This window comes from Hyperolius riggenbachi, chromosome 1 (assembly GCF_040937935.1).
Source record: "Hyperolius riggenbachi isolate aHypRig1 chromosome 1, aHypRig1.pri, whole genome shotgun sequence".
NCBI classification, from domain to species: domain Eukaryota; kingdom Metazoa; phylum Chordata; class Amphibia; order Anura; family Hyperoliidae; genus Hyperolius; species Hyperolius riggenbachi.
The window spans coordinates 92,578,357-92,598,526 of record NC_090646.1 but is presented as its reverse complement, the minus strand read 5'-3'; the positions used below and the strand labels follow the sequence as shown (position 1 = coordinate 92,598,526).

Genomic DNA, 20,170 nt, shown 5'->3' with positions numbered 1-20,170 from the left:
TCCGATTCGGATATCCGACCCCAGTATCCGACCGGATTCGGATATCCGTATTGAAAACCGGAAGTGGCCTTTAAATTGCTTTTAAAAGGTTTTTAAGGGTCAATTAGGCATGTAGCATCATTCTTTTTCAAAGGGGAACACTAATTGATGATGTGGGGACTTAAAATCCCCCCCCCACAAAAAAGGCTGTCAAAGGGCCAAGTGCAAAGTGCCAAATGCAAAGGGCCAAGTGCCTAATGCAAAGTGCCAAGTTCAAAGGGCCAAGTGTCAAGTGCAAAGGGCCAAGTGCAAAGTGCCAAATGCAAAGGGCCAAGTTCAAAGGGCCAAGTGTCAAGTGCAAAGGGCCAAGTGCAAAGTGCCAAATGCAAAGGGCCAAGTTCAAAGGGCCAAGTGTCAAGTGCAAAGGGCCAAGTGCAAAGTGCCAAATGCAAAGGGCCAAGTTCAAAGGGCCAAGTGTCAAGTGCAAAGGGCCAAGTGCCAAATGCAAAGTGCCAAGTTCCAAGGGCCAAGTGTCAAGTGCAAAGGGCCAAGTGCCAAATGCAAAGTGCCAAGTTCAAAGGGCCAAGTGTCAAGTGCAAAGGGCCAAGTGCCAAATGCAAAGTGCCAAGGGCAAAGTGCCAAATGCAAAGGGCCAAGTGCCAAGTGCAAAGTGCCAAGTGCAAAGGGCCAAGTGCAAAGTGCCAAGGGCAAAGTGCCATGTGCCATGTGCAAAGTGCCAAGTGCCAACATGTGCAAACACATGCAAAATTGTGCAAACACGCGCAAACACATGCAAAAATGTGCAAACACGTGCAAAAATGTGCAAAGTGCAAACACGTGCAAAGTGCAAAAATGTGGAAAGTGCAAACACGTGCAAACACGTTCAAAGTGCGTGTTTGCACGTGTTTGCACATTTTTGCAGTTTGCACGTGTTTGCACTTTGCACGTGTTTGCACTTTGCACGTGTTTGCACGTGTTTGCGCATTTTTGCAGTTTGCACGTGTTTGCAGTTTGCACGTGTTTGCACTGTGCATGTGTTTGCACGTGGCACTTTGCACGTGTTTGCTCGTGGCAGGCAGGCAGCACCTGGCCTGGTGTGTGTACAACACACACACAATCACATAGCAGCTGCAGCAGCACTGCAGCACACACTCTTAATGTCACATTTATGACATCAATCAAGCAAATGAATGATTTAACTATACTGTAGTGATAGTGAAGGGGTTAATCACTGAACAGCTTAGGTTTATAACTATGTACAGCCCTTTGTAGGGCACCAGCAATGGAGCAGGAGCATGTCTCTCAGGAAGCATTCAGCAAGCCAGGACGATCTGTCTCATCATGGCAGCCCTCCTTATTATACAAGGGGGGCTGGCCAGTGTTCCTTTCTGTGATTGGGTGCCAGGGCTTAGGCTGGGAGCCCTCTGATTGGCTTAATGAGGTCAGGTGGGGCTGGCCAGGGTTCCCCTTTGTGATTGGTTTCTGGTGCTTCTGCTGGGAGCCCTCTGATTGGCTCCCATGACATCTGGACCTCATGCAGTGTTTCACTGGTCCAGATATCCGCGGATATCCGCACTATCCGCGGATATCCGCATAGGCCAGCCAACTATCCGCAGATAGCTATCCGGATACTGGACCAGCTATCCGGAATCCGGATCCGATCGGATAGGCCTAAAAAGTTCGGATATCTGAGTCTATTCGGATATCCGATATCCTGATGAGCAGCACTGCTAGAAACTCATTCATCATTTTCAGTGCTCTATAGATCTTCATTTTGATTGGTTACTGGCCCTTCTCCTAAGGCTGCGGATGATTTTATTAGTTAATAAATGGTAAAAAGTGGCTGATTAAGTATTCATATTTCATGAAAATTGCTACATAAGCCGACCTAATTGCTTTCTGGAGGACACTGAATTAGGAAGCCTTTTAGCCGGGACAGCGAGTTTAATATTACTCCCAGCAACTGAATAGATGTCTGATTAATCAAGGAGAAATTTAGCAAGGATACATATATATTCAAATTGTAATATCTCCATATATCCTGCATTTAATTAGCTGATAAAGGTTTTTCTTTTTTTCATTCTTTTTTTCTTGTTTTATATGTAATGTAACTGCCTGTTGACTGGCTATAGAAAACCATTAGATTGTCGTAATGATTTGCTCCGAGCCAGTGGGAGAGAGGAACAGTAATTTAGATTGCCCGTGGGAACCCGTTTCACTTTTAAATCTGCATTAAGAAATAACAGTTGGAATCCCAGTGACTGTTAGAATCCCAGTGACTGTTATGTCAACATTGGCAATTTCTGCGACTGCCTAAGGAGAATCTACCAATTATAGTGAAAAACAACCCATTTATTTCAATTCTGGATATTGTTGCTGTTATTGCCAGAAAATAATATGTTTTCGCTTTGTAACAGATCTGACTCTGTTTCCTAAAATCAGCTTGTAGTTTGATGAAAAGCTCAATAGTAGTGGAAAAACTGACAGGGAGTGCGATAAAACCATGTGAAATACCTGCTTTGTTTTTTTTTCTTTCTCTTTATTTTTCTAACGGTTGGAGGTGCAACTGCTGCGTTATCCATCCTTGACATCCAGATAACAACGGGAGCTCTAATGACGTTCGAAGACTCAGAATACATAACATCAACAAGTGGTCTAGAGTTTTACCCCTACTGGGCATGACTGACTCGTTTTAAGACACAAAACAAAAGCATATACAAACTGTTTGCAGTGTCTGTAGCACTGTCCTGCTTTTTAAATTAAAGAGAACCTAAACTGCTGATCTCTTTGACTGTAGCAGTGGCTGAATCACAGACCTGAAACAAGCATGCAGCTAATCCAGTCTAACTTCAGTCAGAGCACCTGCTCTGCATGCTTGTTGAGGGGCTGTGGCTAAAAGTATTAGAGACACAGGATCAGAAGGAGAGTCAAGCAACTGGTATTATTTTACAAGGAAAAATCCATATCCTTCTCGGTTTAGGGTCCCTTTAAAGGACTTACGAGGCCAGGAAATCAGAAAAAAAAAAAAAGTTAGCTACCTGCTTCAGCTTGTCAGGCACGGAGGACGCCGTCCGTGCCCTCCGTGCCGTTCCGCCGGGTCCCCGCCGCTCACTAGCCCCCCTATACGGTCCCTGACCGCGCGGTTCCCGGGTCGGGCTCCCCAGCCTGTACAAACATGGCGGCCAATGCTGGCCGCGGCTGCGCAGTACGCATAGCCGCGAGAGCGGCTGCGCAGCTCTAAGGCCAACCCCCGATCCACGCTACTGTTACGTGGAACGGGGGGTTTGGCCTTAGAGCTGCGCAGCCGCACTCGCGGCTATGCGTACTGCGCAGCCGCGGCCAGCATTGGCCGCCATGTTTGTACAGGCTGGGGAGCCCGACCCGGGCCGCGCAGTCGGGGACCGTTAGGGGGGCTAGTGAGCGGCGGGGACCCGGTGGAACGGCACGGAGGGCGCGGACGGCGTCCTCCGTGCCTGACAAGCTGAAGCAGGTAGTTAACTTTTTTTTTTTTTTTCTGAATTCCTGGCCTCGTAAGTCCTTTAAAAGACTATTGCAAAAAATTGTAAAATGTAAAATGCATGTGTATGGACAATGGCGTAGCAATGGGGGATGAAAAGGTTGTGACTGCAACAGCATTAGCTCTTCAATGGTGCTATGCTGGTAATGATCACTTCTATATATACTTTGAATAGCCGTTAATCATTAAAGGAAATCCGAGGTGAAAATTAACTGGTGAGATAAATGATAGTATCTATCCTCCTCCTCCTAAAAATAAAAATGTTATATTTAACCACTTTGCATCCAGACCTTGTTTCCCACTTATAGACCAGAGCAGTTTTGACAGTTTAGCTATGTCCTTACTTAATCTGAAATAACTTTATCCCTACTTATGACACAGAAATGAAATATATATTGTTTTTTTTCAGGACAAACTAGACTTTCATTTTATGCCATTTTTTCCCTCGAACAATTTTGTTTTCTATGAATTTTAATGGCAAAACAAAGAAAAAATTGAAAAAACACATCATTTCTCAGTTTTACCAATTCCTGTTTAAAAATAAAAAGTGCTACTGTAGATAAAAAACACAAATTTTGTTTGGCTATTCTTACCGCTTATAACAAAACTTAGATTATGTTCCTGTCACAATTTATGGTGAAGATATTTAATTCTGAAACAATGCTACAGAGTGTATTTTTCACTATGAACTGAGAAAATAAAAGTATTTTTAATAGTAAAAATCAATCTCATTAGCTCAGGAAACATATATTCCCGTTCACCCATTAGTGCTGCATCTGATAGAGCCAGAAATGTGCACAGGAGCAAGCCCAATCCTGCACAGCACTGCTTCTGCTGCAAGACGTATATCTACTGACTTGTGGCTTAGATGAAGTCACAAAGGACATAGATATAGGGCCTGATTCACAAAGCGGTGCTAACAGTTAGCACACTGGTGAAAAGCCCTTTATCACGCCTAAACTCAGTTTAGGCATGATAAGTTTAGGTGTGATAAGTTTAGGTGTGATAAGTTTAGGCATGATAAGTTTAGGTGTGATAAGTTTAGGCATGATAAGTTTAAGCACCAACTGCGTTAGCACCGCAGTGCACAGCTGATCAAAAGTTTTGCGCTAGCAAAGTCTGGTGCACTTCGCATAGAGTTTAATGGTGCTGCTTTGCGTGCGGAACTTTGCACGCTATCTACACTTATCTAAACTTAGCATGCCTAAACTTATCACACCTAGGGCCTGATTCACAAAGCGGTGCTAACAGTTAGCACGCTGGTGAAAAGCCCTTTATCATGCCTAAACTCAGTTTAGGCATGATAAGTTTAGGTGTGATAAGTTTAGGTGTGATAAGTTTAGGCATGATAACTTTAGGCGTGATAAGTTTAGGCGTGATAAGTTTAAGCGCCAACTGCGTTAGCACCGCAGTGCACAGCTGATCAAAAGTTTTGCGCTAGCAAAGTCTGGTGCACTTTGCATAAAGTTTAGTGGCGCTGCCTTGCGTGCAGGACTTTGCAAGCGATCTAAACTTATCTAAACTTAGCATGCCTAAACTTATCACACCTAAACTTATCATGCCTAAACTTATCACACCTAAACTGGCTTTTCACCAGAGTGGTGCAATGGTTATCATGCCTAAAGTCTCTAACTGGGTTAGCACCGCTTTGTGAATCGAGCCCTTAAACTTATCACGCCTAAACTGGCTTTTCACCAGCGTGGTGCAATGGTTATCACGCCTAAAGTCTCTAACTGGGTTAGCACCGCTTTGTGAATCGAGCCCATACTGTAGTGGTGGATAAAGTGGTTAAATCTTGTTTTTAAGGTTTTACTGTTTCATTGGACCTGATTCACAAAGCAGTGCTAACAGTTAGCACCCTGGTGAAAAGCCCTTTATCACGCCTAAACTCAGTTTAGGCATGATAAGAAGAAACTCGCGCGAAGTTACCGCGCGTACGCGCGCAGCACCCGACGCTTCGTGCGAAGCTCCCATTAAGCCCTATGGGACTTTGCGCGCGCACGTACGCGCGTACGCACGGAAACTTCGCGCGATAAAGAGCAAAAATCGGTGATAACTCAGTGGTGCAAAGGTTATCACGCCTAAAGTCTTTTAGGCGTGATAACTGGGTTATCACCGCTTTGTGAATCAAGCCCTAGGGGCCTGATTCACAAAGCGGTGCTAACAGTTAGCACCCTGGTGAAAAGCCCTTTATCATGCCTAAACTCAGTTTAGGCATGATAAGTTTAGGTGTGATAAGTTTAGGTGTGATAAGTTTAGGTGTGATAAGTTTGAACGCCAACTGCGTTAGCACCGCAGTGCACAGCTGATCAAAAGTTTTACGCTAGCAAAGACTGGTGCACTTCGTATAAAGTTTAATGGCGCTGCTTTGCGTGCAGGACTTTGCAAGCGATCTAAACTTATCTAAACTTAGCATGCCTAAACTTATCACACCTAAACTTATCACGCCTAAACTTATCACACCTAAACTGGCTTTTCACCAGAGTGGTGCAATGGTTATCATGCCTAAAGTCTCTAACTGGGTTAGCACCGCTTTGTGAATCGAGCCCTAGGGGCTCGATTCACAAAGCGGTGCTAACCCAGTTAGCATGCCTAAAAGACTTTAGGCATGATAACCATTGCACCATGCTGGTGAAAAGCCAGTTCAGGCGTGATAAGTTTAGGCATGATAAGTTTAGGTGTGATAAGTTTAGGCATGCTAAGTTTAGATAAGTGTAGATAGCGTGCAAAGTCCCGCACGCAAAGCAGCGCCATTAAACTCTATGCAAAGTGCACCAGACTTTGCTAGCGCAAAACTTTTGATCAGCTGTGCACTACGGTGCTAACGCAGTTGGTGCTTAAACTTATCATGCCTAAACTTATCACACCTAAACTTATCATGCCTAAACTTATCACACCTAAACTTATCACATGTAAACTTATCATGCCTAAACTGAGTTTAGGCATGATAAAGGGCTTTTCACCAGCGTGCTAACTGTTAGCACCGCTTTGTAAATCAGGCCCCAGGTGTGATAAGTTTAGGGGCTCGATTCACAAAGCGGTGCTAACCCAGTTAGAGACTTTAGGCGTGATAACCATTGCACCACGCTGGTGAAAAGCCAGTTTAGGCGTGATAAGTTTAGGTGTGATAAGTTTAGGTGTGATAAGTTTAGGCATGCTAAGTTTAGATAAGTGTAGATAGCGTGCAAAGTCCCGCACGTAAAGCAGCGCCATTAAACTCTATGCAAAGTGCACCAGACTATCATGCCTAAACTTATCACACCTAAACTTATCACACCTAGGGCTCGATTCACAAAGCGGTGCTAACCCAGTTAGCATGCCTAAAAGACTTTAGGCATGATAACCATTGCACCATGCTGGTGAAAAGCCAGTTTAGGCGTGATAAGTTTAGGTGTGATAAGTTTAGGTGTGATAAGTTTAGGCATGCTAAGTTTAGATAAGTTTAGATCGCTTGCAAAGTCCCGCACGCAAAGCAGCGCCATTAAACTTTATACAAAGTGCACCAGTCTTTGCTAGCGTAAAACTTTTGATCAGCTGTGCACTGCGGTGCTAACGCAGTTGGCGCTTAAACTTAGCATGCCTAAACTTATCACACCTAAACTTATCATGCCTAAACTTATCACACCTAAACTTATCACACCTAAACTTATCATGCCTAAACTGAGTTTAGGCATGATAAAGGGCTTTTCACCAGGGTGCTAACTGTTAGCACCGCTTTGTGAATCAGGCCCCTAAACTTATCATGCCTAAACTGAGTTTAGGCATGATAAAGGGCTTTTCACCAGGGTGCTAACTGTTAGCACCGCTTTGTGAATCAGGCCCTAGGGGCCTGATTCACAAAGCAGTGCTAACAGTTAGCACCCTGGTGAAAAGCCCTTTATCATGCCTAAACTCAGTTTAGGCATGATAAGTTTAGGTGTGATAAGTTTAGGTGTGATAAGTTTAGGCATGATAAGTTTAGGTGTGATAAGTTTAGGCATGATAAGTTTAAGCGCCAACTGCTTTAGCACCGCAGTGCACAGCTGATCAAAAGTTTTACGCTAGCAAAGTCTGGTGCACTTCGTATAAAGTTTAATGGCGCTGCTTTGCGTGCGGGACTTTGCAAGCGATCTAAACTTATCTAAACTTAGCATGCCTAAACTTATCACACCTAAACTTATCATGCCTAAACTTATCACACCTAAACTGGCTTTTCACCAGCGTGGTGCAATGGTTATCACGCCTAAAGTCTCTAACTGGGTTAGCACCGCTTTGTGAATCGAGCCCTAGGGGCTTGATTCACAAAGCGGTGCTAACAGTTAGCACGCTGGTGAAAAGCCCTTTATCATGCCTAAACTCAGTTTAGGCATGATAAGTTTAGGTGTGATAAGTTTAGGTGTGATAAGTTTAGGCGTGATAAGTTTAGGTGTGATAAGTTTAGGCGTGATAAGTTTGAGCGCCAACTACGTTAGCACCGCAGTGCACAGCTGATCAAAAGTTTTACGCTAACAAAGTCTGGTGCACTTCGTATAAAGTTTAATGGCGCTGCTTTGCGTGCGGGACTTTGCAAGCGATCTAAACTCATCTAAACTTATCATGCCTAAACTTATCACACCTAAACTTATCACACCTAAACTTATCACGCCTAAACTGGCTTTTCACCAGCATGGTGCAATGGTTATCATGCCTAAAGTCTTTTAGGCATGCTAACTGGGTTAGCACCGCTTTGTGAATCGAGCCCTAGGGGCTCGATTCACAAAGCGGTGCTAACAGTTAGCACGCTGGTGAAAAGCCCTTTATCATGCCTAAACTCAGTTTAGGCATGATAAGTTTAGGTGTGATAAGTTTAGGTGTGATAAGTTTAGGCATGATAAGTTTAGGTGTGATAAGTTTAGGCATGCTAAGTTTAAGCGCCAACTGCGTTAGCACCGCAGTGCACAGCTGATCAAAAGTTTTACGCTAGCAAAGACTGGTGCACTTTGTATAAAGTTTAATGGCGCTGCTTTGCGTGCGGGACTTTGCAAGCGATCTAAACTTATCTAAACTTAGCATGCCTAAACTTATCACACCTAAACTTATCACACCTAAACTTATCACGCCTAAACTGGCTTTTCACCAGCATGGTGCAATGGTTATCATGCCTAAAGTCTTTTAGGCATGCTAACTGGGTTAGCACCGCTTTGTGAATCGAGCCCTAGGTGTGATAAGTTTAGGGGCCTGATTCACAAAGCGGTGCTAACAGTTAGCACCCTGGTGAAAAGCCCTTTATCATGCCTAAACTCAGTTTAGGCATGATAAGTTTAGGTGTGATAAGTTTAGGTGTGATAAGTTTAGGCATGATAAGTTTAGGTGTGATAAGTTTAGGCATGACAAGTTTAAGCGCCAACTGCGTTAGCACCGCAGTGCACAGCTGATCAAAAGTTTTGCGCTAGCAAAGACTGGTGCACTTCGTATAAAGTTTAATGGCGCTGCTTTGCGTGCGGGACTTTGCAAGCGATCTAAACTTATCTAAACTTAGCATGCCTAAACTTATCCCACCTAAACTTATCATGCCTAAACTTATCACACCTAGGGCTTGATTCACAAAGCGGTGCTAACAGTTAGCACCGTGGTGAAAAGCCCTTTATCATGCCTAAACTCAGTTTAGGCATGATAAGTTTAGGTGTGATAAGTTTAGGTGTGATAAGTTTAGGCATGATAAGTTTAGGTGTGATAAGTTTAGGCATGATAAGTTTAAGCGCCAACTGCGTTAGCACCGCAGTGCACAGCTGATCAAAAGTTTTGCGCTAGCAAAGTCTGGTGCACTTCGTATAAAGTTTAATGGCGCTGCTTTGCATGCAGGACTTTGCAAGCGATCTAAACTTATCTAAACTTAGCATGCCTAAACTTATCACACCTAAACTTATCATGCCTAAACTTATCACACCTAAACTGGCTTTTCACCAGAGTGGTGCAATGGTTATCATGCCTAAAGTCTCTAACTGGGTTAGCACCGCTTTGTGAATCGAGCCCCTAAACTGGCTTTTCACCAGAGTGGTGCAATGGTTATCATGCCTAAAGTCTCTAACTGGGTTAGCACCGCTTTGTGAATCGAGCCCTAGGTGTGATAAGTTTAGGTGTGATAAGTTTAGGCATGATAAGTTTAGGCGTGATACGTTTAGGTGTGATAAGTTTAGGCGTGATAAGTTTAGGTGTGATAAGTTTAGGGGCCTGATTCACAAAGCGGTGCTAACAGTTAGCACGCTGGTGAAAAACCCTTTATCATGCCTAAACTCAGTTTAGGCATGATAAGTTTAGGTGTGATAAGTTTAGGTGTGATAAGTTTAGGCATGATAAGTTTAGGTGTGATAAGTTTAGGCATGATAAGTTTAAGCACCAACTGGGTTAGCACCGCAGTGCACAGCTGATCAAAAGTTTTGCGCTAGCAAAGTCTGGTGCACTTTGAATAGAGTTTAATGGCGCTGCTTTGCGTGCGGGACTTTGCAAGCGAACTAAACTTATCTAAACTTAGCATGCCTAAACTTATCACACCTAAACTTATCACGCCTAAACTTATCACACCTAAACTGGCTTTTCACCAGCGTGGTGCAATGGTTATCATGCCTAAAGTCTCTGGGCCTGATTCACAAAGCGGTGCTAACAGTTAGCACGCTGGTGAAAAGCCCTTTATCATGCCTAAACTCAGTTTAGGCATGATAAGTTTAGGTGTGATAAGTTTAGGCATGATAAGTTTAGGTGTGATAAGTTTAGGCATGATAAGTTTAAGCGCCAAGTGCGTTAGCACCGCAGTGCACAGCTGATCAAAAGTTTTACGTTAGCAAAGACTGGTGCACTTCGTATAAAGTTTAATGGCGCTGCTTTGCGTGCGGGACTTTGCAAGCGATCTAAACGTATCTAAACTTATCATGCCTAAACTTATCACACCTAGGGCCTGATTCACAAAGCGGTGCTAACAGTTAGCACCCTGGTGAAAAGCCCTTTATCATGCCTAAACTCAGTTTAGGCATGATAAGTTTAGGTGTGATAAGTTTAGGTGTGATAAGTTTAGGCATGATAAGTTTAGGTGTGATAAGTTTAGGCGTGATAAGTTTAAGCGCCAACTGCGTTAGCACCGCAGTGCACAGCTGATCAAAAGTTTTACGCTACCAAAGACTGGTGCACTTCGTATAAAGATTAATGGCGCTGCTTTGCGTGCGGGACTTTGCAAGCGATCTAAACTTATCTAAACTTATCATGCCTAAACTTATCACACCTAAACTTATCATGCCTAAACTTATCACACCTAAACTGGCTTTTCACCAGAGTATTGCAATGGTTATCATGCCTAAAGTCTCTAACTGGGTTAGCACCGCTTTGTGAATCGAGCCCCTAAACTTATCATGCCTAAACTTATCACACCTAAACTGGCTTTTCACCAGGGTGGTGCAATGGTTATCATGCCTAAAGTCTCTAACTGAGTTAGCACCGCTTTGTGAATCGAGCCCTCTAACTGGGTTAGCACCGCTTTGTGAATCGAGCCCTAGGTGTGATAAGTTTAGGTGTGATAAGTTTAGGCATGATAAGTTTAGGCGTGATACGTTTAGGTGTGATAAGTTTAGGCGTGATAAGTTTAGGTGTGATAAGTTTAGGGGCCTGATTCACAAAGCGGTGCTAACAGTTAGCACGCTGGTGAAAAACCCTTTATCATGCCTAAACTCAGTTTAGGCATGATAAGTTTAGGTGTGATAAGTTTAGGTGTGATAAGTTTAGGCATGATAAGTTTAGGTGTGATAAGTTTAGGCATGATAAGTTTAGGGGCTCGATTCAGTAAGCAGTGCTAACTGTTAGCACACTTCAGAAAAGGCCATTATCATGCCTTATCTCAGTTTGGGCGTGTTAAAATCAGATCGCACGCAAAGATCCGCGCGCACGTCGCAGTGCGCGCGAAGTGCCCATTCACAGTGCCCATTATGCGACGTTCCGCGTTGTGCGCGCGCAAAGTTTTGCGCACGGGTCTTTGCGCGCGATCTGATTGTAGAAACAGTGCTAACCTGCTTAGCACCCTGGTTAACACGCCTAAAGTCTTTAGGCGTGCTAAGTAGGTTAGCACCGTTTACTGAATCAAGCCCTAGGTGTGATAAGTTTAGGCGTGATACGTTTAGGTGTGATAAGTTTAGGCGTGATAAGTTTAGGCGTGATAAGTTTAGGTATGATAAGTTTAGGTGGGATAAGTTTAGGTGGGATAAGTTTAGGCGTGATAAGTTTAGGTGTGATACGTTTAGATGTGATAAGTTTAGGGGCTTGATTCACCAAGCGGTGCAAAGTGTTTGCACGCTGGTGAAAAGGCCCTTATCACGCCTAAACTCACTTTAGGCATGATAAGAAGAAACTCGCGCGAAGTTACCGCGCGTACGAGCGTACGCGCGTAAGTGCGCGCGCAGCACCCGACGCTTCGCGCGAAGCTCCCATTAAACCCTATGGGACTTTGCGCGCGCGCTCACGCGCGTACGCGCGGTAACTTCGCGCGAAGAGCAGGAAAAAGCGGTGATAACTCAGTGGTGAAAAGGTTATCACGCCTAAAGTCTTTTAGGCGTGATAACTGGGTTATCACCGCTTTGTGAATCGAGGCCTAGGTGTGATAAGTTTAGGTGTGATAAGTTTAGGCATGATAAGTTTAGGTGTGATAAGTTTAGGCATGAAGTTTAAGCACCAACTGCGTTAGCACCGCAGTGCACAGCTGATCAAAAGTTTTGCGCTAGCAAAGTCTGGTGCACTTCGCATAGAGTTTAATGGCGCTGCTTTGCGTGCGGGACTTTGCACGCTATCTACACTTATCTAAACTTAGCATGCCTAAACTTATCACACCTAAACTTATCACACCTAAACTTATCACGCCTAAACTGGCTTTTCACCAGTGTGGTGCAAAGGTTATCATGCCTAAAGTCTTTTAGGCGTGATAACTGAGTTATCACCGCTTTGTGAATCAGGCCCTATGGGCCTGATTTACAAAGCGGTGCTAACAGTTAGCACCCTGGTGAAAAGCCCTTTATCATGCCTAAACTCAGTTTAGGCGTGATAAGTTTAGGCATGATAAGTTTAGGTGTGATAAGTTTAGGCATGATGGGCCTGATTCACAAAGCGGTGATAACTCAGTTATCACGCCTAAAAGACTTTAGGCATGATAACCTTTGCACCACACTGGTGAAAAGCCAGTTTAGGCGTGATAAGTTTAGGTGTGATAAGTTTAGGCATGATAAGTTTAGATAAGTGTAGATAGCGTGCAAAGTCCCGCACGCAAAGCAGCGCCATTAAACTCTATGCGAAGTGCACCAGACTTTGCTAGCGCAAAACTTTTGATCAGCTGTGCACTGCGGTGCTAACGCAGTTGGTGCTTAAACTTATCATGCCTAAACTTATCACACCTAAACTTATCATGCCTAAACTTATCACACCTAAACTTATCACACCTAAACTTATCATGCCTAAACTGAGTTTAGGCGTGATAAAGGGCTTTTCACCAGGGTGCTAACTGTTAGCACCGCTTTGTGAATCAGGCCCCATAAGTTTAAGCACCAACTGCGTTAGCACCGCAGTGCACAGCTGATCAAAAGTTTTATTCTAGCAAAGACTGGTGCACTTCGTATAAAGTTTAATGGGACCGCTTTGTGAATCGAGCCCATTGTCTCAGCTCAATGACACCTTCCTTGAAGTATGCCAGGGTTCAAATCTATGTACTATTGACCCTTTTTATCTGTTTGATGCTCACAGAAGCAATTTACTGACAAGAAAGTGTTTTATGGCTGTAATTACTTATCAGTGAGGCTTCTGCTACAGTCCGACACAGATTCAACCCAGACAGAAACTGTTACTTGCATACCTGATTTTTAACTTTTTCAGGCATAGAAAGAAATGTTTAAAGCTAGCCTGCCTCAAATGTTAACCCTTTTAATTTTAACGAGTACCTATTCTATCCTTCAACACTAGCTCTCCTATTGGCTAACTCCAACTGTTAACACAAACCAATACTAACCCAAAATGTTAAATCTAACCCACACTCTTCTTCCATCATTTTCATTGCCTGACATTTTGGATAAATAACATAGGTGTTAAAATGATGCATCTGCCCTGATAAACCACCTGCAACCTGACACAATTGTTCAGCTATGCTCAAGCCAAGTGATGGCACAAAAATTAAGCACCTAACAATGATATATTCGGCTCAACCTCCTTCCACTGAAATTCCAGGTGGTGTTAATTACTATTCCCCCTCCGAATCGTAGCAACTCAGAGAGAGAAGTAATTCAGGGTCAGTCAATCGTCGGATCCCTGAATTACCCATTATTGGTCGCAGACTACAGTTTTACTGTTATAGCCATGCTTAACTCAGCCACTACCCAGCGTGTGGCATGACCCAAGCAGCCCTGCCTCGCTCAATATCATCTCTTTCTCCAGTAAAGCCATGTTTGCCAGCATTGCCATTCCTTCCCTGCCATGCAGAGTCTGCAGGGAAGCAATGGAGAATTGGTCATGCAATGACTTGCTCTCCCTCTCCTCATGTCCACACAACTTTATCCAAATGCCAGTTGGGCACTCATGTAACTTCACAGACATGCCCGGTCCACCCATGATGCCAAGTTAAGCGACTTCCTCAGGCGGCAGAAGTCTAGGGACAGCACCAGGCAGAAACAGTGAAGAGACGGCCTAGCCAACCTATACTGGGGGCAACTGTACCTAGCTACCAACACTGGGGGCACCTATACCTGGCTACCTACCTATACTGAGGGTGTATTTTGGGGGGGATCACCACAGCTATACTGTGGGGTGCAAATTGTCAGGTGCTGTGCGATCATTCCAATTTGGGGGGGAGGGCGGCATCCTCACAAGTTTGCCTCAGGCAGCAAACATTCTAGAACCAGCCCTGTTCACAGAAGTGTCAGAATGGCATTGGGACAAGGCTGGGTGGCAAGGAGGAGCAAGGCATGCAAAGGGAGAGGACCTCTGTGTTCCATGAGAGGTAAATATAGGATTGATCTCATTACTTTCATGCCCATTCTGCATGCTGGCTACAAGAGAAGCATCAGAGGGATAGCTCAATAAGTCCTCTCCGGCTCTGGGCGCCCAATGGCCACTTGCTCCCCTGGTAGGTTTGCCAGAACCAATAGGCAAAAGTGTAGATCGGGGACAAGTAAGAGGGAACAGTATTGGTTTAGTAGTGGCTACCAGCATATTTGAGAAAAAAAATCCCCTGGAATAAGACAAGACCTGTTTATGTGGCTTTCTGTTTTTTTAGCCAGTATATATAATAATGTATTTTCAGTGTGATATTAAACAATAAAGTGTTTTAGCATATCTGACATTAGTACGGAGTTGAAAATCTATTAACGCTGAAATACATGAGCTAGGTCATTTATACTTGCCAAAACATTTAAATGTTGAAACAGGTTTGGCCAGAAAGCTAAAAAGAGACAAAAAGACTGAAGTATGATATCTCGTGATAATGTAATTTGGCTCATCAAAGATGGAAATGCTTCTTGGATTATTGAGAAATGTTCCCTTGTGTTTTTAACATTTGCTTCTCAAAACTTTTCCAACTAGGTGATAAAGCAAACTTTGATTGTAAGATTTTGATGTTTTTATAGCATTATATTGGAGGCCAGTTTGCCAGGCCTGATCAAAATTGACATACTCACAATCTTTCTGTGCATACCGTGAGTGTGCTCACTGTCACCCAGAGGGAATTTACCCACCACATTATGAGCCAAGTTTACAAGGGGGTCCTGCTGCTAGTGAGCAGAAAAGCATTTGTCAGCCTTCGCTTCCCGTCGTTTGTCGATTTTGACCCCCCGTGGCGGGACATAGACGCATAGTGCTTAGTGAATGTTGGAAGCTACATTTAGCATCCAGGAATAAATGAGACAATGGTAAAAATGGGGATTGAGCATTGCGTTTGTACAAATGATGGTAAACGACAATACCGGAGCTGTGAATTTATATGAATGGACAGCGATTAGGGCCGCTTCGGACAGACATCTGAACTGGCCGCCCGGCGTCTCACTCAGGTGCTTTTTTTGCATTCGATGGAAAATGGTGTAAAACTATCGCACTCACTTGAATGGACAGCACAGAAATGACAACCGCCCATAAATGACAAGCGTTCAAAGCCGGCAGGTCGCTCATGTAAACCGGCCCTAAAGTGTAAATGAACCCAATAACCTTTTTGTAATTCCCCTTACCAAAATGATGAATTTGGAGCTGCAGAGTGAAAGATAACCCCTTAAGGACTGGTGTGGACAGATCTTTGAAGTCAGTTCACCCGTCATTTAACTGTTTGTTTCAGTACAGGTCGCCTCCAAGTCAACTGCAGTTTTAAGTCAGTTGTTCACTTTTTAAAGGTGCACAGTATTTTTGTCAGTTTAAGCTCAGCTCAGGTTCAAAGTGAAATGAGTTCTAGGCCCCCTCTACCTGTTGCAACTGTCGCTCCATGTCTGACTTAGCTGTTCCCATTGTCCAACTGTCACAATCTCTAGTCGTGTGATATTGGTTATAGAATTAGTGAGTACCAGTCTAGTGACAACTGGCCAATGGGAGCAGAGTATAGAGGGAGGAAGGGGTGGTTAAAATGTATAACTCCCTCCAGAAACAGTTGGCCGATTGTAATTCAGAACTTGTGTGTATACTAGCCCTTTGTGTCTACAGCCACTATAGAATATCACCCAAGAACGCTAGCTCTGTATATAAAATGATTTCCAGAATTAAAAGAAAAAAAGCAAACAGACCGCAAATACTGTGAGTTTGATTCACAAAGCGGTGCTGACTGTTAGCACGCCTGTGAAAACCCCCTTAGCACGTCTAAACGAGCTTTTCGCGTGCAAAACTTTACACGCGCAAAACTTTATGCGCGTAAAACTTTAGGCGCACACTGCACAGAGCGCAGGGCGCTCCGTGCGAAGTGCCCATTAAGGCCTATGGGACTTAGCGCGCCCAGAGGACTTTGCATGCGCAAAACCTTGCGTGCGGTACTTAGCGCGCAATCTGATTGAGAAAACTGGTGCTAACCTACTTAACTCCCTGGTTAGTGTTCCTAAAGATTTTAGACGTGCTAAGTAGGTTAGCACCGCATAGTGAATCAAGCCCAATAGCTCTGTCCAGCAAAGTGAGATGAGACTGTGCACTAGTAAAACAAAGTTATTGTGGCTTGTTGAAGATGACACAACTTGGATGAAGTGGAATAAAGTTTATTTCAAGTTTATGTCTTTTGCCATCTTATCTACTCTCGTAGTGTGTCAGCTTATATGACAGGGACCTCCCTCTGTTGTTTCTTGTAATTGCTTTGTATATTTTTCTATATCTGTACATACAATATTTGCCATTTACACATCTGTTGATTTCTATTACCAACCTTTGTCTGCACCTCACCCTATATGGCAGTTCATGGCACTAACTCCCCTACAGGCTACAAGCCTGAAACCTGTGGCTGGAAGACTTACAAGAATGATATAAACCTGGGTTCTCTTACAGGCTACAGTTCTTACACTCTGTGACTGGACGACTTACCAGAATGACATAAGCCTGGGTTCCACTACAGGCTTCAAGTCTAACACCCTTTGGCTGGAGGACTTACTAGTATGATATGGACCTGGATTCTGCTACAGCCTACTCGCCTGGACCCGTTTGGGTGTAGGACTTAATAATATGATACTAATATGACATAGATCTAGGTTTCACTACAAGCTACAAGCCGAACACACTGCAGCTGGAGGACCTAAAAATATGACAAGGACCTGGGTTCGGCTACAGGCTACAAGCCTAACATATTGTGGCTGGAGGACTTACTAGCATGATATGGATGTGGGTTCCACTACAGGATACAAACCTGTCATCCTGAAGCCAGGGGTCTTGCATGCAAGCTTGTTGTGCCCCACAAGAACTAGCTTACATTCCAATAACCTTGGAAGATGCTTCGAGAGGAGCTGTCAGAACCAGGGACAGTTACCCTTTACCCTTTCAGGGCACTGATGCCAAGTTCTAGTAGACACAAAGATCATCGATACACACCTAATGCAAAAGTGACCTCCAGCAGAGGGCTATTCAATCCAAATTACCTCTGCCCTTTATGTTCCTCATGACCAAACAGCAGCCACATGTCCACCATCCTATAAGCAAGCCACTGTGCTGACGTTCTCATAAGCAGAGAATGCCACACCTCTGATTTTAGTGAACACCATCATATGCAGAAACAGGAAACAGCTTAGCACATGTGTTTTATATCTGACCCAATTTTCATTTATTTGTGTTGTAACCACAATGATGTTTTGTTTAGTTTGTAAAACTTTCCAGTATATTAAAACCAGAACAACGTTTAATAAGGATCGTTAACAATTCTACCTTTTTCTTCTTCACTGAAATATCTCAGATGACACTTGCAGATAAAGCAGATATATAAATGACAGTTTGGCACGGCATAGGACAAGACGTTTCCTCCACATTTATCAGTGATTTTTGCTTCCTGCAGGATTTACAAATTGTCAGCACAGATGAGAACCAGGTTTTCATTGCTGTTCAGGAATGGTATCAGACTGACACTTACAACTTGTACCAGTCAGATCCACAAGGAGTCTATTATTCCATCGTACTGGAGAATGTGAGAAGCACCAGACAAGCTGAGGAGAGCGTCCTGATCGACATATTGGAGGTAAGCAGAAATTACAGTAAACTGAGAAATATTCGCTAGCTGCACTATGAAAAATGAACTGTATCCCCTTCTAGTTGTGTTCCTTCTGCCGTGCGGATTGGGCAGGGGGTGTGTCCCAGACTGCCAAGATGTCAGACATTACCAGGCAGTCCAGGATATGGGAAGTGGTGCTGTGATGATATGATTGCCATCTTTAAACCCCTATAATTAGAAAGTTTGCATTTTTACTAAGTAACTACTTGTTTCTGTGGCTTTTATGGCTATTTATTGATACTCATTACACACCAGAAAAGCCTGCACAATGCATTGTGTAGTAAATTCATGTACATTGTTTATTTAGACATCCACAGGTGACACATTTCAGGCCCAACAGGGTCCTTAATCAATCTGTTGTATGTTGTCGGTATTACGGTTTTCTTATAGTGACTTTTTGACACTTTTACATTTTGTGTTTTTATAATGCTCCCCCTGGGCCAGGATTGATTGTTTTTTATCTTGATTTCTCCTCAAGTCATGGGGCTGTTAACGAAATGACCTCCTAAGAAAGGGTCTTTATATCTGATGTAAGTTTGTATTTCATGTTATTACTGTAATTTAGGACCCTGTTGGGCCTGAAATGCTTTCCGCTAGGTTCACAGTAAGCATTGCCTTGCCCTGTAAAAGCCAGAACGCAATGCAAGAGAAAGGAAAAGTTGCATGCCTGTAACCCACTGCGTGCAATGTGTTGGGGTGCTGTACACTGTTAGACTGCATTGCATCGGTTGCACTGTGAACGTCACATAGGTGTTGCATTGCACTGCGACGTTCCATTGTACAGTGCGGCTGTTACGCCACACCATAATGCACCACTGGGCACCCCTGTGTATCCGGCCTTAGCTGTCACCTGTAGATGTCCCAGTAATGGATTTACTTGGACTTACTATGCAGTCAATTGTGCATTCTTCTCTGATGTGTTATCATCAGTCTTGAGTTGAGAGTGTTCCCCCAATCCACACTGCCTGTATTGTCTCTGTTACATTATCTGGCTTGAGCTGGCCTCCTTTCCTGATAATTTGTACTGTTTAAAAATTCTGGAGACCTGCTATAAAGGATAACTGTCAATACATAAACAAATGTATGTGTGTGTCTGTCTAAAGTGCTAGCAGTAGAGTATTGTACCATGTTAGTCAGTGAAAGCAAGAAGTTTTGAATCAGGATGATGCCATTTCTTGCCTAACTTTTCTTCCAAGTTAACCAATAAATGGTATCATCCTAATTCAAATCTCCCTGTCTAAAATGCACCAACAAACCAAACTGGATCTCTTATCTAGGATGCCAGGACCAAGAGATACAGAATCACTGGTCTAGTGACCCTCCAATCCATGCTGGCAGTTGTAAAGATTAGTGAGGTCACTTCCTGTCTATTCAAAGAAGCTGAAAGATAGTCAGGAGGTGTGGCTAGTCATCTAGAGGATCTAGGGGGGTGGGCCGTCTGCTAGTGACAGCAGCCCTTCCAGCATCACAGCCATACGGTAAATTGAAGAAGCCCAACTTCCTGTCTACCTCCTAGTTGCTATGCAGTCGGATTAAGAAAAAACAAGAGTGCCCTTATCACTGAATGATCCCACAAGGCCTGACTCAGCTGCCCTAGTTGCCTTGTAGGTAAACTTACAACTATCCGCAAGGATTGGAGTGGGCAATAGTACACAGTGGCCAGATCTCTGTATTTCTAATAACATTTTTGGGTAAAAAGAGGTCTCTGTACTCATGTAAACAAGTACATTTATGTGTTAAAGAAATTGTGACATGAGCAGAGAGAAACATAACTTTTGTACATGATGGACGTATGTCTTTTTTAACCCAAATTTAGGATGCCCATTTGGATTCCGCGGAACTGAAATTTCCTCATTTCCGATCGGAAATTCAGAATTCGGAAAACAGAATTCCATGAAAATCTGATTGAGTAATTCAAGCCCAATCACAGAACTTGGAAGCATTGGAACAATCAGAGAATGCAGAAATTTTCTGCAAAAATCGGATCTCTG

The 20,170-nt window shown here is 43.6% G+C and overlaps 1 protein-coding gene across 5 annotated transcripts in view; it reads left to right on the top strand.

Moving 5' to 3' along the window:
* SORCS2 (sortilin related VPS10 domain containing receptor 2) overlaps nt 1–20,170 on the top strand; it is a 1,283,452-nt gene that overhangs the window by 1,024,676 nt on the left and 238,606 nt on the right. For all 5 annotated transcript variants that reach the window (XM_068276884.1, XM_068276875.1, XM_068276891.1 and 2 more), the window contains exon 9: nt 17,967–18,146. In XM_068276884.1, the coding sequence (XP_068132985.1) occupies nt 17,967–18,146 (180 nt within the window). The remainder of the gene's footprint in view (nt 1–17,966; nt 18,147–20,170) is intronic.